This window comes from Centruroides sculpturatus, unplaced genomic scaffold (genome assembly GCF_000671375.1).
Source record: "Centruroides sculpturatus isolate CEXI.00-Female unplaced genomic scaffold, Cexi_2.0 scaffold17, whole genome shotgun sequence".
NCBI lineage: Eukaryota > Metazoa > Arthropoda > Arachnida > Scorpiones > Buthidae > Centruroides > Centruroides sculpturatus.
Window position 1 is genome coordinate 7,561 of NW_019384462.1, and position 18,421 is coordinate 25,981.

The 18,421-nt window shown below is 28.3% G+C and overlaps 2 protein-coding genes across 2 annotated transcripts; both read left to right on the plus strand.

Annotated features, from left to right (window-relative positions):
* The first annotated feature begins 4,284 nt into the window (after positions 1 to 4,284).
* Positions 4,285 to 10,041, plus strand: LOC111620915 (actin-related protein 5-like). Its single transcript, XM_023362943.1, has 7 exons — positions 4,285 to 4,375; positions 4,465 to 4,496; positions 8,536 to 8,615; positions 9,458 to 9,541; positions 9,643 to 9,760; positions 9,859 to 9,970; positions 10,037 to 10,041. The coding sequence occupies exons 1-7, from the start codon at positions 4,333 to 4,335 to the stop codon at positions 10,039 to 10,041; spliced, it is 474 nt and encodes a 157-aa protein (XP_023218711.1). The 5' UTR covers positions 4,285 to 4,332.
* Positions 10,042 to 13,701: 3,660 nt separating this feature from the next.
* Positions 13,702 to 15,738, plus strand: LOC111620874 (interaptin-like). Its single transcript, XM_023362876.1, has 2 exons — positions 13,702 to 14,108; positions 15,091 to 15,738. Exons 1-2 carry the CDS (start codon positions 14,061 to 14,063, stop codon positions 15,661 to 15,663), a joined length of 621 nt encoding a protein of 206 aa, XP_023218644.1. The 5' UTR covers positions 13,702 to 14,060; the 3' UTR covers positions 15,664 to 15,738.
* The last annotated feature ends 2,683 nt before the right edge of the window (positions 15,739 to 18,421 follow it).

The following is an 18,421-nucleotide window of genomic DNA, read 5'->3' on the forward strand; positions in this document are numbered from 1 at the left end:
TTGCAATGCTGGAAAGAATATTAAATAATGCTGGAGTTGGAACTTAAAGGATTATAGACCCAAATTTGAGAAAAAGTAGAGAAAGGCCGAAAGATAAAAGTAGTGAGGAAGATTGGAAAATTAAAGTCGATATTTGCATAACAAAAGTCTATTTAACCTTTTTCACCACTTTTTTTCTTTTGGCCTTTCTCTCCTTTTTTCAAATTTGGGTCTATACTCCTTTGAGTCACAACTTCAGCTTTATTCAGTATTTCTTCGTCATTCACACATCTCCAGGTATTTGAAAATATTTCCTTTTCGCTCAAAAATTAAATATGTATAAAAGTTTACGGCTTTGTGAAACTTCTTTTTTGAGTTTATGCTGTCGAAATAAATAAATAAAACAAAAATAAAACAATTTTTCGGTTTTGTTTACACATTTATTGGGCCGCATTGGAACTTGCCTTGGGCCGCATGCGGCCCGCAGGCTGGACACCCCTGTGCTATATTATCAGACTATAATAAGGCTAATTAACCTTATTATATGGCAGATCATTTGGCATTAATTAAAAATTGGGTTTGTGGATTTATTGTTTATATAAAAATATTGGAAATTTAAATTATATACAGGGTCTTCCAAAAAGAATGCTAGTTTTAAATTACTGTAATTATGTTAATTATTACTTGAGAAATATACATTGTATACCAATAGAGTAACTGTTCAAGTTTCATCTACCATCTGCATACAAGTGTCTTTTTGTCTGCTGCATCTAGGAGGCATCATAAACAAAAGTGCTGACTCCTACAACAGAGAAGGTATTTTGTGTTCTGCAGTCAGCAAAATTGGAATCCCTCATCATTGTGCAACAATATTGTTTGCCTACATGGTGGTCACTTTTTGAAATTGTCTGCAAACTCAAAAATTATGTTGTACAATGATGATCAATTCTGACTTTGTAAACTGCAGAACACAAAATACCTTCTCTGTAATGGAGTTGTTCACATTTTTGTTTATGGCACTTCCTAGAGGCAGTAGACAAAAAGGCATTTCAATGCAGATGGTAGATGAAACTAGGACATGTACTGTACATCAATTGATGGGGTAAATCATATGCTTCTCAGATAATAATTAACATAATTACAATACTTAAAGACAAAAACCTATTCCAGCAAATATTTTTTAATTCATTTAATGCTTTCGGCTATCTGTGTAGCCATCATCAGGAGCAAACTATGATCGATCCTGATGATGGCTACACAGATAGCCGAAAGCGTTAAATGAATTAAAAATATTTGCTGGAATACGTTTTTGTCTTTAAGTATTTACAATAATCCAGTTCAAGGTCAATACATAATTACAATAATTTGAAATGATAGAATTATTTTCGGAAGACACTGTATTTAAAATATTCATCTAAAATGCAGGATAAAATAATATTTTTCTAGAGATATTAAAAAAATTACTCATTTTGACCTTGAGAATAAAGTAAAATTTATTTGTTTCAAAGGTTTAAAAAAGGAATAATTTCAAAATATTTTAAAATAATTTTCTTGTCATAAAATTGTTGAAATCGTAACAGTTTGTGTCTAGCTAAAGATTAAATCAATGAAAATATTATTAATTAAACACACAATTAATTACAAATAATTAACTCATTAATTCAATTAATAAATATAGGAATTGAAAAGATCAAGACAAAAGTTAGATCATACATCTCCATCTAAAACAAAGATGGAAAATATTAGATTTCAAAGAAAATCTGATTTCAATTCAGGTATATTTGTTTTATTATAATGATTAATTTAATAATTATTACATTACATTTATTTAATATTGTCTTTAAACTTAAATTTCTTTATCAAGGTAGTTTTAAACAAGCTGATATGAGAAATATGGTAAGTACATATCAATTTTAAATAAAATATAAGAAGTATTCGTATCTTTCTGCTTTTACCATTCAGTTTCTAGCTTACTTATTATTCGATTAATTCTTGCTGTAATGATAAATATTAATCTTTTTGTTTTTTACTTTCCCAGCTGTTATGTATACTTAACAAGGGAAAGTATTGGAATTGTGTCAAATTTGACCCTCCAAATTTTTTGCAAATCTCCACAATTTGAGACCTCCTGAACTCAAAAATGGCAAAAAAATTCTGTGTATGTGTGTGTGAGTGTTGCTCTATATTTTGTTTAATATCTCAAGATGGGGTGAAAATTAAGAAACAAAATTTGGCATGATAGTTTGTGTATAAAGGGCATTGATGCTATTAAATTTTGGTTGTGAAAGGTTGAGGTGGTGGGGAGATAGAAAGGTCATGTGTCATATCTTGAGTGGGGTTGGACTTAAGATTTTTCTTGTTAGCATATACAGTTTTTTATAAAATTCAAAATTAAGACTTTTGCCATTTTATAATAATTAAAAAATATAGAAAATTTTTATAGCAAAATCTCATAGCAGCCAGGAAAGTTATGCAACTCATTGCTAGATTTTCTTTTTTTTTTTTGTTTTTTTTTGGAAGAGAATTTTTATTATTATGAATTGGCTTAAAAAAGTTTATTGTAGAAAATTTAAAACATTATTTAATTTGTAATTATTTCAATATTAATGAGTGAGAAAATATAATGAAGATTTTTTATTAGAATTTATTTATAAATAGTAAACAAATATTTTTATTAGAATATTTTTGGTGATTAAGAGAAGTTATTGATAATACTTTGACTTATTTACTCACACTTGATTAAGTTCAAGATCTTTATTTCACAAAGATAATTTCAAAAATAAATATTTAAACTTTGAATAAATAATATATAATGAAAAATTTATAATAATAATAATAATAAATAATAAATAGAATTTAATCTTGAGAAATTAAAAATTTTTTCCCACCAAATAAATGACTTGTTTTGCATTAATAGTATAATTTTATTTTGAAAAATTAAGTTTTAGAAATAAATTCATCTAATAAAAGTTAATAAATCCTAAATTAAAGTAATATAATAAGCAGTAAATTATAAATTTAAACAATTATATGAATACTTGCAAATAAACAGTTATTCAAGTTATGATAATTTTAAATAATTAGAATAATTTAGCCTCATTGAAATGTCATTGTCTAGGCAAACAAAATCATTTGTTTGTATAACTTTTCTACAGTAGAATATATTTTATTTGAGTTGGTTATTTGACAATTTTAATTATAAACTTAATAACTAATTAACTTTATGCATAATTTTGAAACTCAGAGCTTCAGTAAGGTATTGAATCTTAAGTCCTTGTAATGAAATTTTAATTCAATACAAGGACTTAAGAAATCAATATGTCATATTACATGAATCAATTTTATATTAAGCAATGTGGCATTAAAACTTTTTATTTTATAAAACAGATTCTATCAAAAGTATAATTTTTATATTAATAAGGGCTTCTTTCAAATTAATTTTTGATATGAATACAAATAAAAATTAAATTATTTTTCCATTAGCAAACAGCTGTTAGCAATTTGAACCAAGAAATCTTTTTCTTAACTTAGCCTCTTAAAAAAATAATAATAAATTGAAAAAATTCCTTTATATTATGAAATATTCTTGTTCTATTGATTTATTTAAGTTGTTGTTATGATTATTTGAAGATAGCTTAATAAAAATATAAGATAATATGAAAACTTTTAATAACGTTGTAAATGAATTAAATGGTTAATTATTAAGGCAAAATTTAAAAAATTTGACATCAAACATCAGTTTCCTGAAAATGTAAATGTTTCATTTGAATTAAACTGAAATTATTTCAAAAACAAACATTTTCTAATAAAATAGTGATAATGGCAATGACTACCTTCTATACGTTAACTTAATTGTGTTTTAATTATTAAATTAATTGGTATTTAACTCATAATATTATTATCTGTTGGCTCATTTATAATTATAACTATGTTAATAAAATATAATAAGTCAGAATATACCAAAGTTTGAAATATATTTTATTATACTTCTTAATTGTCGTTTAGTTAGCTTCATAAATTTTCAATATGTTATTTCACAAATTTTGTCTAAAATAATATTTTTCTAGAGATATTAAAAAAATTACTCATTTTGACCTTGAGAATAAAGTAAAATTTATTTGTTTCAAAGGTTTAAAAAAGGAATAATTTCAAAATATTTTAAAATAATTTTCTTGTCATAAAATTGTTGAAATCGTAACAGTTTGTGTCTAGCTAAAGATTAAATCAATGAAAATATTATTAATTAAACACACAATTAATTACAAATAATTAACTCATTAATTCAATTAATAAATATAGGAATTGAAAAGATCAAGACAAAAGTTAGATCATACATCTCCATCTAAAACAAAGATGGAAAATATTAGATTTCAAAGAAAATCTGATTTCAATTCAGGTATATTTGTTTTATTATAATGATTAATTTAATAATTATTACATTACATTTATTTAATATTGTCTTTAAACTTAAATTTCTTTATCAAGGTAGTTTTAAACAAGCTGATATGAGAAATATGGTAAGTACATATCAATTTTAAATAAAATATAAGAAGTATTCGTATCTTTCTGCTTTTACCATTCAGTTTCTAGCTTACTTATTATTCGATTAATTCTTGCTGTAATGATAAATATTAATCTTTTTGTTTTTTACTTTCCCAGCTGTTATGTATACTTAACAAGGGAAAGTATTGGAATTGTGTCAAATTTGACCCTCCAAATTTTTTGCAAATCTCCACAATTTGAGACCTCCTGAACTCAAAAATGGCAAAAAAATTCTGTGTATGTGTGTGTGAGTGTTGCTCTATATTTTGTTTAATATCTCAAGATGGGGTGAAAATTAAGAAACAAAATTTGGCATGATAGTTTGTGTATAAAGGGCATTGATGCTATTAAATTTTGGTTGTGAAAGGTTGAGGTGGTGGGGAGATAGAAAGGTCATGTGTCATATCTTGAGTGGGGTTGGACTTAAGATTTTTCTTGTTAGCATTTACAGTTTTTTATAAAATTCAAAATTAAGACTTTTGCCATTTTATAATAATTAAAAAATATAGAAAATTTTTATAGCAAAATCTCATAGCAGCCAGGAAAGTTATGCAACTCATTGCTAGATTTTCTTTTTTTTTTTTGTTTTTTTTTGGAAGAGAATTTTTATTATTATGAATTGGCTTAAAAAAGTTTATTGTAGAAAATTTAAAACATTATTTAATTTGTAATTATTTCAATATTAATGAGTGAGAAAATATAATGAAGATTTTTTATTAGAATTTATTTATAAATAGTAAACAAATATTTTTATTAGAATATTTTTGGTGATTAAGAGAAGTTATTGATAATACTTTGACTTATTTACTCACACTTGATTAAGTTCAAGATCTTTATTTCACAAAGATAATTTCAAAAATAAATATTTAAACTTTGAATAAATAATATATAATGAAAAATTTATAATAATAATAATAATAAATAATAAATAGAATTTAATCTTGAGAAATTAAAAATTTTTTCCCACCAAATAAATGACTTGTTTTGCATTAATAGTATAATTTTATTTTGAAAAATTAAGTTTTAGAAATAAATTCATCTAATAAAAGTTAATAAATCCTAAATTAAAGTAATATAATAAGCAGTAAATTATAAATTTAAACAATTATATGAATACTTGCAAATAAACAGTTATTCAAGTTATGATAATTTTAAATAATTAGAATAATTTAGCCTCATTGAAATGTCATTGTCTAGGCAAACAAAATCATTTGTTTGTATAACTTTTCTACAGTAGAATATATTTTATTTGAGTTGGTTATTTGACAATTTTAATTATAAACTTAATAACTAATTAACTTTATGCATAATTTTGAAACTCAGAGCTTCAGTAAGGTATTGAATCTTAAGTCCTTGTAATGAAATTTTAATTCAATACAAGGACTTAAGAAATCAATATGTCATATTACATGAATCAATTTTATATTAAGCAATGTGGCATTAAAACTTTTTATTTTATAAAACAGATTCTATCAAAAGTATAATTTTTATATTAATAAGGGCTTCTTTCAAATTAATTTTTGATATGAATACAAATAAAAATTAAATTATTTTTCCATTAGCAAACAGCTGTTAGCAATTTGAACCAAGAAATCTTTTTCTTAACTTAGCCTCTTAAAAAAATAATAATAAATTGAAAAAATTCCTTTATATTATGAAATATTCTTGTTCTATTGATTTATTTAAGTTGTTGTTATGATTATTTGAAGATAGCTTAATAAAAATATAAGATAATATGAAAACTTTTAATAACGTTGTAAATGAATTAAATGGTTAATTATTAAGGCAAAATTTAAAAAATTTGACATCAAACATCAGTTTCCTGAAAATGTAAATGTTTCATTTGAATTAAACTGAAATTATTTCAAAAACAAACATTTTCTAATAAAATAGTGATAATGGCAATGACTACCTTCTATACGTTAACTTAATTGTGTTTTAATTATTAAATTAATTGGTATTTAACTCATAATATTATTATCTGTTGGCTCATTTATAATTATAACTATGTTAATAAAATATAATAAGTCAGAATATACCAAAGTTTGAAATATATTTTATTATACTTCTTAATTGTCGTTTAGTTAGCTTCATAAATTTTCAATATGTTATTTCACAAATTTTGTCTACAATTTATTGTTTAAATACTGGATTCATATTTAATTAATCATAAAAATAATTAAATGTTGGATGAAGTGTAATTATAAACAATATATTTCCTTTCATCTTGTTAAAAAATTAATCTTATAATTATATTTACAATTTTCAGGAAACTGATGTTATTCCTAGATTCTATAAATTGTTAGAAAGAAATCATTTATTAAATAAATGAATATATTTTGTTAGTATGAAGAATTTGTTTATAATGGTGTAATAAATATATAACATGTCCTTTAATAGCATGCCAAATATTCTAACTATCCAAGGTACCAGGATACACTTGACCCGGCTTCTAACAGGACTCTTAACCTTATCTCGAGAACGTTTAATTTTAATCATGTTACATGTACCTATATGAACCGAGTGGCTGAATATTTGACATGATTAAAATTAACTGTTCTCTAGATAAGATTAAGAGTCCCACTAGAATGCAAAATAAATGTGTTACTGTAGTTTTAATGGGTAGAATATTGCGATTTCTTTCTTTGGCAGGATGTGATTTATACTTGAGTTTATATTTAGATCACACTTATAATAATAATAATAATAATAATAATATTAATAATAATTGATGGTGAGTTAATACATGAAATATAATAATATATACAACTCTGTAAACTATATTATTATTATTATTAATGGATTTAATTTTTTTTATATTGGATTTTTATTAGTAAAATATTCAAAATTCTTTTGTATTTTACATACAGAATAAATGATATTTCAAGTATTATGAAATTTCTTTTTTATAAAAGTTAATTTGAAAGAACCTCAAGCATTTGTTTAAAATTTATAAAATCCTGTTCCACACTTTCCTTATTCAGCTTTTAATTTTACTTGATAATTTTTATGTAAATTATTTTGAATATGTTTTGTTTAATTTAATAATTATTTTAGAAGAAAGAACTTTTTCTTAAGTTACTGAATGTGAAATAAATTAACCAAATTAAATGATATAAAATATTTATTTCACATTATTTTATGTTTAAACTAAATCAAATTATTCATTGATATTGTCTTATAGTAATTATTAAAGTTTACAATAAATGGCAAGATAATGCAAGAACAAATTTCTTGATAAATAAATATATATTAATTATATTATATAAGTAATTTTTTAATTTAGATATTTATTTTAAAAAGATTAAAATTAAAACTGAATCTAATTAAATTAATTTTCTATTTATTGATTAATTAATTCTCTGTTTAATTTAGTTTATATGTATATATATAAAACAGAGATTTAACTGAGTTGATTTAATGAATATTTCATTTTTTAAAGATTAATTTAGAATTCTTATAGCTCTTTAAAGAATTTACTTTAAATCTATATTGGCTAATTTAGTAAGATTTAATTTTTCGTTGCTAATTATGCAGAAAATTTTTTAATTATTATACTTTGTAAATCAAAATGAAGTAATCAAAATTGCAATTTGGTAGAATTGCTCGATTTTGCATAATTTATGATTTTTAATGATAACTAATATACATTAATTAATACGGAAATTTCCAAAATTATTAATAGACACGATTATATTAGTTATGATCATTAGTTCATATTTAATTAATGTAAGTTTTGTTAATGAAAAGTTTGATAATTAATCTTATGAAATTGCAATTTGTAATATGATTTTAATTATTGTATTAGTTATTTATTAATTTGTTCAATTTATGTTTTAATGAAATATATTTTTCAAAGTTGAAATAAGGAAAAACTTATAAATATCATATTAATAAAATAAACTGATATACGGGTATTTTTTATTTATGAGAGTTTTTTTTTACATGAAAAAACTTAAATTTTTATAAGTAGATGTAAAAATAGTTAAATGTTATTGTTGTGTATGTGTAAAGGATGATTCAGAGGTTACAGATGAAGAAAAAATTCAAGAACTAGAAATAATAATAAGAGAATATGACAGGGAATTTAATCGGTATGTTCCAAAATCAAAATAAAATTAAAGTGATGTAGATTCATTACACATGGTCTTCCAAAAAGAATGCTACCATTTTAAATTATTGTAATTATCTGAGTAGTATACGATGTACACCAATCTATAGAGTAACTGTCAGAATTTCATCTTCCATCTGCATCCAAACATTGCCTGTCTATCGCTACAAAACCCCATAAATGAAAATGGTAACTCTAAAATAGAGGTGTTTTGGGTTCTGCAGTTTGTAAAGTTGTGCAACACAAGTAATCTGCAGGAGCTGTAGAATTATGGCTGTTGTGGGAGGAGGGACAATGGATATGCTGTAGTGAATATAAGAAGAATTAGAGTATCAGTCAAATGTGTTCTGCATGACATGAGATGAAGTTCTGCACACTTTGAGAAATCATAATGGACAGGTGCGGAACTTGGGCAGTTTTCTGATGTTTTAATGTACAGTACTGTACATTACAATGGTTTCAGATAATAATTTAAAATAGTAGCATTCTTTTTGGAAGACACTATTATAATTCTTATAAAATTTATTTAATATCATAAAATAATATTTATTGGGAAAAATTATAAAAATGACATGACTATAAATTATAAGATAAAATTACTTTTATGTTTGAATTATAAAAGATGATTAATTCTTTGGAAAAATTTGAATTGTTTCAAAGAAAGATTATTGATAAGTAAAAAGAAATAATAATTAAATTCTATGCCTTAAAATTCTGAACTTTTATTTATCATTATTTAAATAAATTCAAAATTCTTTAATGATATGTTAAAAATAACATTTTATGCTTGTTATCTTGATAAATTAGTTTAAATTATTTTTATAGGAAACCTTTTACTGGCACAGAATCCAGTTTAAGCTTTAGTTTGGCAGATTATTATCAACTGCACTTGGGAATCGAACAGATAAGGTATTCATTTTGTTAGAAGATAAGAACAAATGATCGAAATCTATAATTAATTTTATTTTAATATTAATTTTAAATGCATTTTATTTTAAAAATCTTTTTAGAATACCAGAAATATTTTTTCAACCTTCAATAATTGGCATAGACCAAGCAGGAATCGCAGAAACATTAGAAATGGTTTTGTCTTGTTATTCTCATCAGACACAATTAGATTTGGTTCAAGTAAATAATTAAAAAATCATTTAATTTATTATGTTGTGTTTATCATATATATATAAACTAACTTTAGGAAATTTTTAATTAAATTGTTGGAATTCCAGAACGTTTTTCTAACTGGTGGATGTGTTTGTATTCCTGGTTTCAAAGAAAGAATTCAAGGTGAACTTCTTGCAATGAGACCATTTCAGAGTCATTTTCATGTACAGTTGGCAAGTAAGTTGACTAAATTAAATAATGTATTGAAAAATGTTTTTAAGATTTTTATTTTATTTACTTTAGATTAAGATTTAAGGTAGTATTAAGGCATTTTATACTAATTTAATTGTGATTTGATGTGACAAGCCTAAAACCTGCAGTTCACAAACTTGTATCTTAAGAAATTGCATCAGATAATAACTATAATAAAAATGACTTTGAACTCCATGAAAGCAGAAGTCAATGACTCTTCAGCAGTTAAATTGGAGTTGTTTCATTTAGTGTTAAATGCTATATTTTTTTCTAATTTTTTTTCTAATTTGGATATTCCTAAATTTGATTATAATGAAAGAATAAATAGATTTACAATAAAAAATAANATATTACTAAAATCGATGAGATAAACATATTATCAACCAATCGGCGTTAAGAAAAACATATCGCCAACCAATTACGATTAACACTTTTTAAATTTGAATACTGAACTAAGTTATCAATAGCCAATCATTATTAAAATATTTCCCATTTAAAATTTCAAATAATAGTCAGTAAACCGCATATATTATTAAATAATTCAAGTGTATCAAATATTCAAATATTTGAAAATATTTGCATATTTTATAGAAACTTTATACTTTCGTAAGAAATTTCTTAGTGAAATGTGATTTTCAGAAAGAATTTGTTAACATTGCGTACAAATTTAGTTATACTAATTAATTTTTATTTAAAACTTTGCCTCAATTTTATAATTGCCATTGCAATATATCTGATTACAGCACATTATTTGAAAGCTCTCTTAAATATTTAATTTTAATTAAATATTATTATTCATTCAAACAGCTACTTAAGATCAGTTTTACAGACATTTTATTTCTTAATGAATGTAGAATGTTGGTAATTAAAATTTTATAATTAATTTTTGATTGGCGATTAATGATTAATAATAATGCCCTAAGGTAGCAGTGCCCGAACTATGGGTCCCGAGACAAGTCCGGCCCACATATATTTGATGCATCACTTGTAAATGATAGAAATAAGCTACTTTTTCTATATATAGAATACAAAATACCTGCGTACCTACAACGTATGTGCAGTTTAACCCAACACACATGTCAAATTGGGTTGTTACCACTTCACTAAGAACAATAAGAAGAATTGCTAGGTTAATGAAATGTATCCTAATTCTTCTTTGTGTTGCAACATTTATAAGCACTTGAAATCATTAAAATAATCTTTTTTAGAACATAAAGTTAACAATATTACAAATTGTATACATATTAACATAAACTATTTATGTATGCCTATAAAAATTATTGAAATTAAAAGCAAATTGATTAATAATTCATAAAATTTAAACAATATTTATTCAGTTTACATTAATTGTTGATAAGTGAAGAAAGAATATTACTAATAATTTGTTTACATTCTTGATAATTTATAAATTTTCCAATAAAAATTTTGTTTGTATTTTCAATATTTAAAAAACAAAAATTCATACTAAAATATAAAATTTTTGTTTACATAAAAATATCCATAGCTAATAATTAATTAATAAAATTACTAATTTAATTTTTATTACTTATTTTACTGTGTTAATTTTTAAAAATAATAAATTTCAAATGTAAATAATAATTGAATGCAGTAAAATGGGGACTGCGCTAATATTAACTGCCAATAAAACTATTTTAGCTCCAAGCAAACAATTCGAAAAATGCAGAGGCCTATATTCTGACTTTTGTTACAGGTCAATTTAGATTTATTCCACTTGAACTTGTAATATTTTCTGTCTTCCACATTAAATTTGCTGTCAACGAACAAAAATGCTCTGCGATTACCTTTCATTAAACCATAAGAATTTCATTTAACGAATAATAATCTACTAATAAACAAAAGAAATTAATGGCGTGACTCAAATTCATGCATTGCATCACCGTCTGGAGCCTTTTTTTAAATTTAAAATTCCCTATTAAAACAGGAAACAAAATTTAAATCTCACGCAACACAATAATAATAATAAAAATACAGATGCGATGGTTCTCAAACAGGTGGTAAGATCGGGCATAAAGTCGAGAGAATTAACATCCCATCCCGCATCCGTTACTAATTCATGGAAGTAATGCAAATACAGCAATCAGTTATGGATTAGCATGTCAGACATGTTCAGAACCTGTTTCCGAATACTCCATTCTCATTGAGTATACTGTTTTAGAATTATTTCCTCAATTCGTGGACCGAAGGGAAGGTTCGCACGACCTGTGTGATGGGAATTGCAACAGAAAGAAAAATCACCCATCGTATGATTAGCAGGAACATTAAAAACAAAATAAGATTTAATTGTAAACAAGAGAGTTAAATTGTACACGAAACATCTATCCATTGTCTTAAATAGATAAGAAACAATCTGCAATGCAAAATAATCCCTCTCGAGACTAGGAAGCAACCCGGAAAAACATACTTTAACTCTATCAATATTTGTTGTGTGCCATAAAACATCATTCGATATAGATAATTAATAGATTAAGATAAGCATAAAATAGATATAGTAATGGCGCTTCATTTGCGTAATTGGCGTCATAATGGGGGAAAAAAGATGGATTATTATTTATCGTCCGTACGAAAAAAGAGTTTAATTCACCAGAGAAAATCCTGTTAAGAACGAAGAACATGATCTAGATAAGCATTCGACACAGCAGACAACCCACAGAAACCATTGAACTCGGTCATGTTGACCAATCTGGTCTAGACCACTTAAAACCCGTCAATTTTTGGTTGAAAGCGGACACAGGAAGCGACCTTTCCACCTGTAAACCATCCCTCCTCAAGTGTAACAGCCAGACCGGTTCGAGAGGACCTGTTTTGTTATAGGCGAGACTAATCCTCGATATCATTCATATCCATGTTGACGTCTTTAAAATTCTGTTTGAATCCTCGTGTATTTAGGAAATCGATAGAAGTTTTAGAGAAAATAAATTTCAATGGGCTTCCAGGAAGCTGAAGTACAGTTTATATCCTTCATCTTAAAAAAATGGCTGGTATAAAAGAATAAAAACTGAAATTGGTTAATTATTATGGAGTAGGAAGCGTTTTTTCTCCACGAAGTTTTATTTTTTTATGCCATGGTCGAGTGATAATAAATGAAAATCCAAGCTTGTGTGAGCAGCTTTAAATGTTTCTGAAATTATTTTCTGAAGATGTTTCTGGAATTGTTTGTACTCCAAAACAATGGAAAAGAATCAATTTGTTATTGATCTTTGCTCTATTATGTTAAACAAGCATGGAGTAAAGGAAGCCAGGGATGATTGATGTCGAAATAAATGCTTATTTAGACAGTTTTAGGACCGTCGTATCTAATCTCATGTATATACAGTATGTGTTTACATCGAGTTAGAAATGTGCATTTGGAAACTAAAAATTCGATATTCTTGTAGAAAAAAATTAGAAATTTATACAATTAATATTCATCGATCGTGTGGGCATCTTCAGAAAAACAATACCTAAATACGGACCGGGGTCGGTTTATTATATTTTTAGGTAAGTTTGTCCCCACACTAAATGTTTTTCCTGTCGTCCGAGGTCGCATTAATGTTATTTGTTAAGAAAATACGGGTCTAGTTCACAAACGGGTCCAGTTAATTCGCTGCTCGCATTCTGGTTAACCGAGTTTGATCGTTTAGCACTTTGATGGTTAATAAGATCGACGGCGAGTTCGATGGCGTGCATTGTAAATTTTACCGGTTTTCCAGTATCTTCACACGCACAGAAACCGGATGCGGTGGGGAAATTTCAACGAAATTCTAATTCGATTGGATCGATCCACGGATTGACCAGTTTAATCGTTCGTGATCGGGCTTACGTCGGTGGCAATCTAACAGACGACACACTTGCGCACTCGCAGTTTGCGCAGGGGTGACGGCCTCAGGTATGCAACCTGTCGCCTAGCTGCCCACTTCTATTACCTTGATTCGGTATGTGAGACAGTTGTGTATAAGTAGAGTCGGCGCAGACCTCACAACGACTGTTATCTCCTCTCCTATTCATTAAAAATTAAGTTAACATGTTCGATTTCTGTTGAGAGGCCCTCGCGAAGAACAAGAAAGAAGAAAAAAAAATGTCGATAAATTTTTGGGCGGAAGACACGTCTCGACCCGCTTGGGAGGTAAGTTACGCTTTTAAAATGGGTTTTTCTTTAATTAACGTTACAACACTGAGGCGAGGTTGCGTAATTCTTGGCTCCTGCAAACAAAGGGAGCGAAGTTTGACGTCTTTAGCTCCTGTTATTTGGAAGTTTAACGTTTTCTGAGTGAACGTTTTTGGCTCATTTAACAACTGTTGGTAGACGGCCGAGTCTACTGTCTTTAATTAATTCGTGGGGGGTTTGGAGGAGTGTCGATATGATCTTCATCAATCTTCCCCGTCCGAGAACAAAAATGAACCTTATGTTTATTCTATCGATTGTTTTCTAAATGACGCATCACAAATGATGTCATCGGTATTGGGATTTTGTTGGATCCGTGCATCGGACGGTGAGGAAGAAAGATTAGAAGATGGCCACGGGCCCGTGGCAGATGTTGGCCTAACCGGTTTACTATTATTTTTTTTAAATTTGCTGTATAAATATCGAAGATTTTCGCTTACAAAAATGAAAACGGAACCCCTCCGAAGGGGTCAAGAGACTGCGGCTGTGGCTTCACGCGCATTTACTCAAGTATGGGAATGTCTCCTTTCTAATGTTTCCTTCCTGTTTCGCCTTCTTTTGTTGGAAGGTGAAACTAGTTAAGAGCAAAACAGCGTAAAACGATTGTAATGATTAAGTTTTATGTAGTTATAAAGCGAAAAATTCTGTTGAAAAAATTGCGCAACCCTCCTGTTTGGAGTCACCCACGCTTTACCTAAAGGTTAAAGGTCTAAAGTAGAGGCTTGCGCGCGCGCGAAATTCTCCAAGCATGGTTATTGCTTGCAGTCGTACGTGATCAACAGCATTTCTCGATAACTTCAATTGTTAAAGATTAACGACCGAATTAAAATAATGGCCTTTGAAGCCGCAAATCTATTTACACCAACTGAAACTATTTTAATTTATTATTGTATTTATTTTATTTTTTCTCTATATTGAAGCTGGCCTTTTTCTTTTTTGTAAGATGGAAGCGGAAATTCTTCGACTGACAACCCGATTAATGATGAGAGAGAGAGAAGTGAGACAATTAAAGTTGCAACTGAAGAACCAATCGGTTCGAACTCAACAGACAATTACCAGTTGGAAAAGAAAAGCGGAAGAGAAAGAGGACCAATTAAAAAGAATTTTACTACAGAAAGACACAGACATGCAAGCTATAGTCACTCAATTAATGTGTCTGGAGGGGGAACTGAGGCAGGAACAAACTAGGATAAACAGTCAGTTAGAAGAGAAGGACAGGATGATAAAACAATTATCTTTAGAACTGGAAAAGTTGAGAACTTCTCAGGATCCGGCAACCAACGAACGTAACTTTAGTAATCGAGCCATTAACGACTTAACTAACGTTTGGACTAGAAAACTGAAGGAGAACGACTTCAGCGGGGTGGAGGAAAAGAAGAAGGGAGTAACGAGTCAGAAAACACCGCTGAAAATGAAAGATATCAAAAGTAAAAAAGCAAATTCTCATAGATCACACAAATCCCATTTACTAGACTTCCCACCTGTTATAAGGAAATTGGAGCAGCACGTTACGTGACTTTCGTGTTCTTCTCGCTTTGTATAGACTTTTAAATAAGTTTAAATAAAATAAAAACATTATTTTCGTAAGAAATAAAAATTCTTCGCTTTGTTTTCCCCTACCGAATCCAACCCATCTTTGACAAACGGGTTTTTCTCTTCTGTTTTTTCCTCCTCCTCCTCCTCCTCCTCCTCCTCCTCCCCCTTTTTTCCGCGTGTCGGAATTTGTGTCGCTACACCTTTGATCGGAATTCTCCATTAGAGGAGCGATTTGAATGTTTTCTAGATTTTATCATCAATAAAAAAATAAAGGGAGGAAACAAAAAACATTTTTTGATTTAGAAAGCGAAACGGGATGCTCTCCTTTAGTAAGAGCGGTAGGGGGGAAGAAATTGGATAAACAAGCGGAATATTTTATTATTCGACATAAAGAAGATTTCTGTAAGAAACTCGATTAGATTTTCCATTCGGAAAAGTTATTTTTCTATCGAAACTACAAAATTAATGCGGGGTAAAGATTGCCCGTTTCCATGCTACAAGTGGCAGTTACCCGGACGCGTAACCTAAAAATAAGGACGATATTTTTCCATTTAAGGTAGGGGCAAACATTTCGGGTGTTTCTCGCGTGCAATTTTTATGAAGTAATCTCTGAAATGGCGTTTGATACCCCTCCCGAGCCGCGGTATACAATAGGCTACCATCCCACTATAAGCAACCCGATTGTCTTTAATGGTGGCGTTGGAAAAGATTTTTTTTTCCAGATTAATAATCCCACCACCCCCACCATTGATAATACAGGGATAGTTTCTAGTTTAAGGGAATTATCTGGTGGTAATTATCTGATGGATTGTTCTTTTTGGAGCACGATGCAAAGGAATGGAATGGTCCAAAAATTCTCTTTTTTTTAATGCTTCATCCTATTAATTACAAAGGAAGACAAAAGTTAAAATATGCAGCTGCCAATCATTGTGATCTGGAAACAATTTGGGGATCGATGAAGCTCGGCTCGATTCTTAAAAGTTAAGAAACTAAGAAATTACTTATTGATTAACAAACAAAGAATGGTTAAAGAAGGGAAGAAGAAGGAGGGGAAAAAAGTGGAAGCGAAAGAGAAAAGGAGGAAGAAGAAAAAAGTGAAAGGAAATTGTTCCGAAAGTATTTTTTACAACAAACAATCAAACGGAGGTAGAAAACTCGAATCAATTTTCGCTCTTAAATTATGAAGAACATCTGGCGCTGGGCATTAATTGTAAAAATGTCGCCAGATGAAGATTGGACAGAGGAAGAATTTACATAATATGCAAAAGGAAGGGAGAAGGGGGGGAAAGAAAGAAAGAAATTAATCTGACAAGAAGGCGAAGAATGATATAGTCAAATAACCAATTAAGATGGACCGGGCGTGATTTGTTATGCTAATTTTATGGTAATGCGCGAGAAAACTGTTTGCGCCAAAGGCTTATACGATTTGTCGATATCACGATAATATCTTTATAATTCGAGTTAAAAGAGGATACAAACTCCTTTAATATGAAGTGAAATGTAAACCGCTTCTTTCGACATCGGTTCCGACGATTTACGACTTCCAACACGCATTCTGACGTCTCTCTCCCCCCTTCGTCTCGGACCGTTCGCCTTCTTTATCCGTTAAACAAACGTCACACAAGTCTCTATTCCGAGAGAATACGCTTTAAATTCTTATTCCCCGTGTTATTTTCCAGATTGCCTCCTCCTCCGCCAATCAGAAAATAAATAAATAAAGGGTAATTAATAAATAAATACCCCGCACGTAGCGCCATCTGATAAGAAAAAATATAACTAAAAGTTCGCGTGGGGTTTTTTTTTCTCTTTCTTAATTTTTTGCTTGTTTATATTTCATTCCAAGCGATACGAAATTAAAGGAAAAAATCGGTTAGATCGGTACGAAGATAGATTATAATTAATAAAGAAGAAAAAAAATGTTTTTTAAAGATTTAACCCAACAAAAAGTCATTATAAAGAGTTAATTAAAAAAGGGGGGTTAATTAGGAACACGTTATTAATTGTTAAATATGAGAAACGTCCCTTTCGTTTCCACCTGACAGAAGAATTTCGGAATTAACCGCTTACCAGGAACGTCGAAAGAAGGTTTCGGGACGTGAAATCTCGAATTTTAAAACGAATTCTAAAGCCAAAATGATCAATTTATCCGAGAGAAAATGGCTTATAGAAAGGACCTTTTTAAAATGTATAGGCCAAGCTCCGATAATATAATATTTTCTCCATTAAAATAAATTAAACGTCGTCGGTATCGAGCGCGTGTCTAGACAAATATGTAAATTAGAATTAGATACATAATTAATAAAGTTATACAAATATATTGTAGAGAAGCTCGTTACTCTCGCTATTCATAAAAATTTATGGCGCCGATTAAATGTGATTAATATGCGTTTTATTGCACGGTTACTTTTATTTAATTCGGAGCCAACTCGCCTTCCTCCCTTTTCTTTTTATTTTTCTGGTCTTTTTAAAGCCATTTCCCCCCTTCTCGACTTTCCTAAAACAGGATGGAATATTCCGAGAAAATGTATAAGTTGGGAGCAACATTTATTTTGCCCCAAAATGACAAAATAATTGAAAAAACTACCATTAGATCAAAATAGTAAGATTTATATCTGGAGAATTAAAAAAGTAAGTTTAGAAGGTCATTTTTTACATTAACATCTTTCCATGATTACGGAATGGCAAATCGATTTAACTCACCCATTCCTAGTACCGAAAGGCGTCGTTAGAGGGAGCGT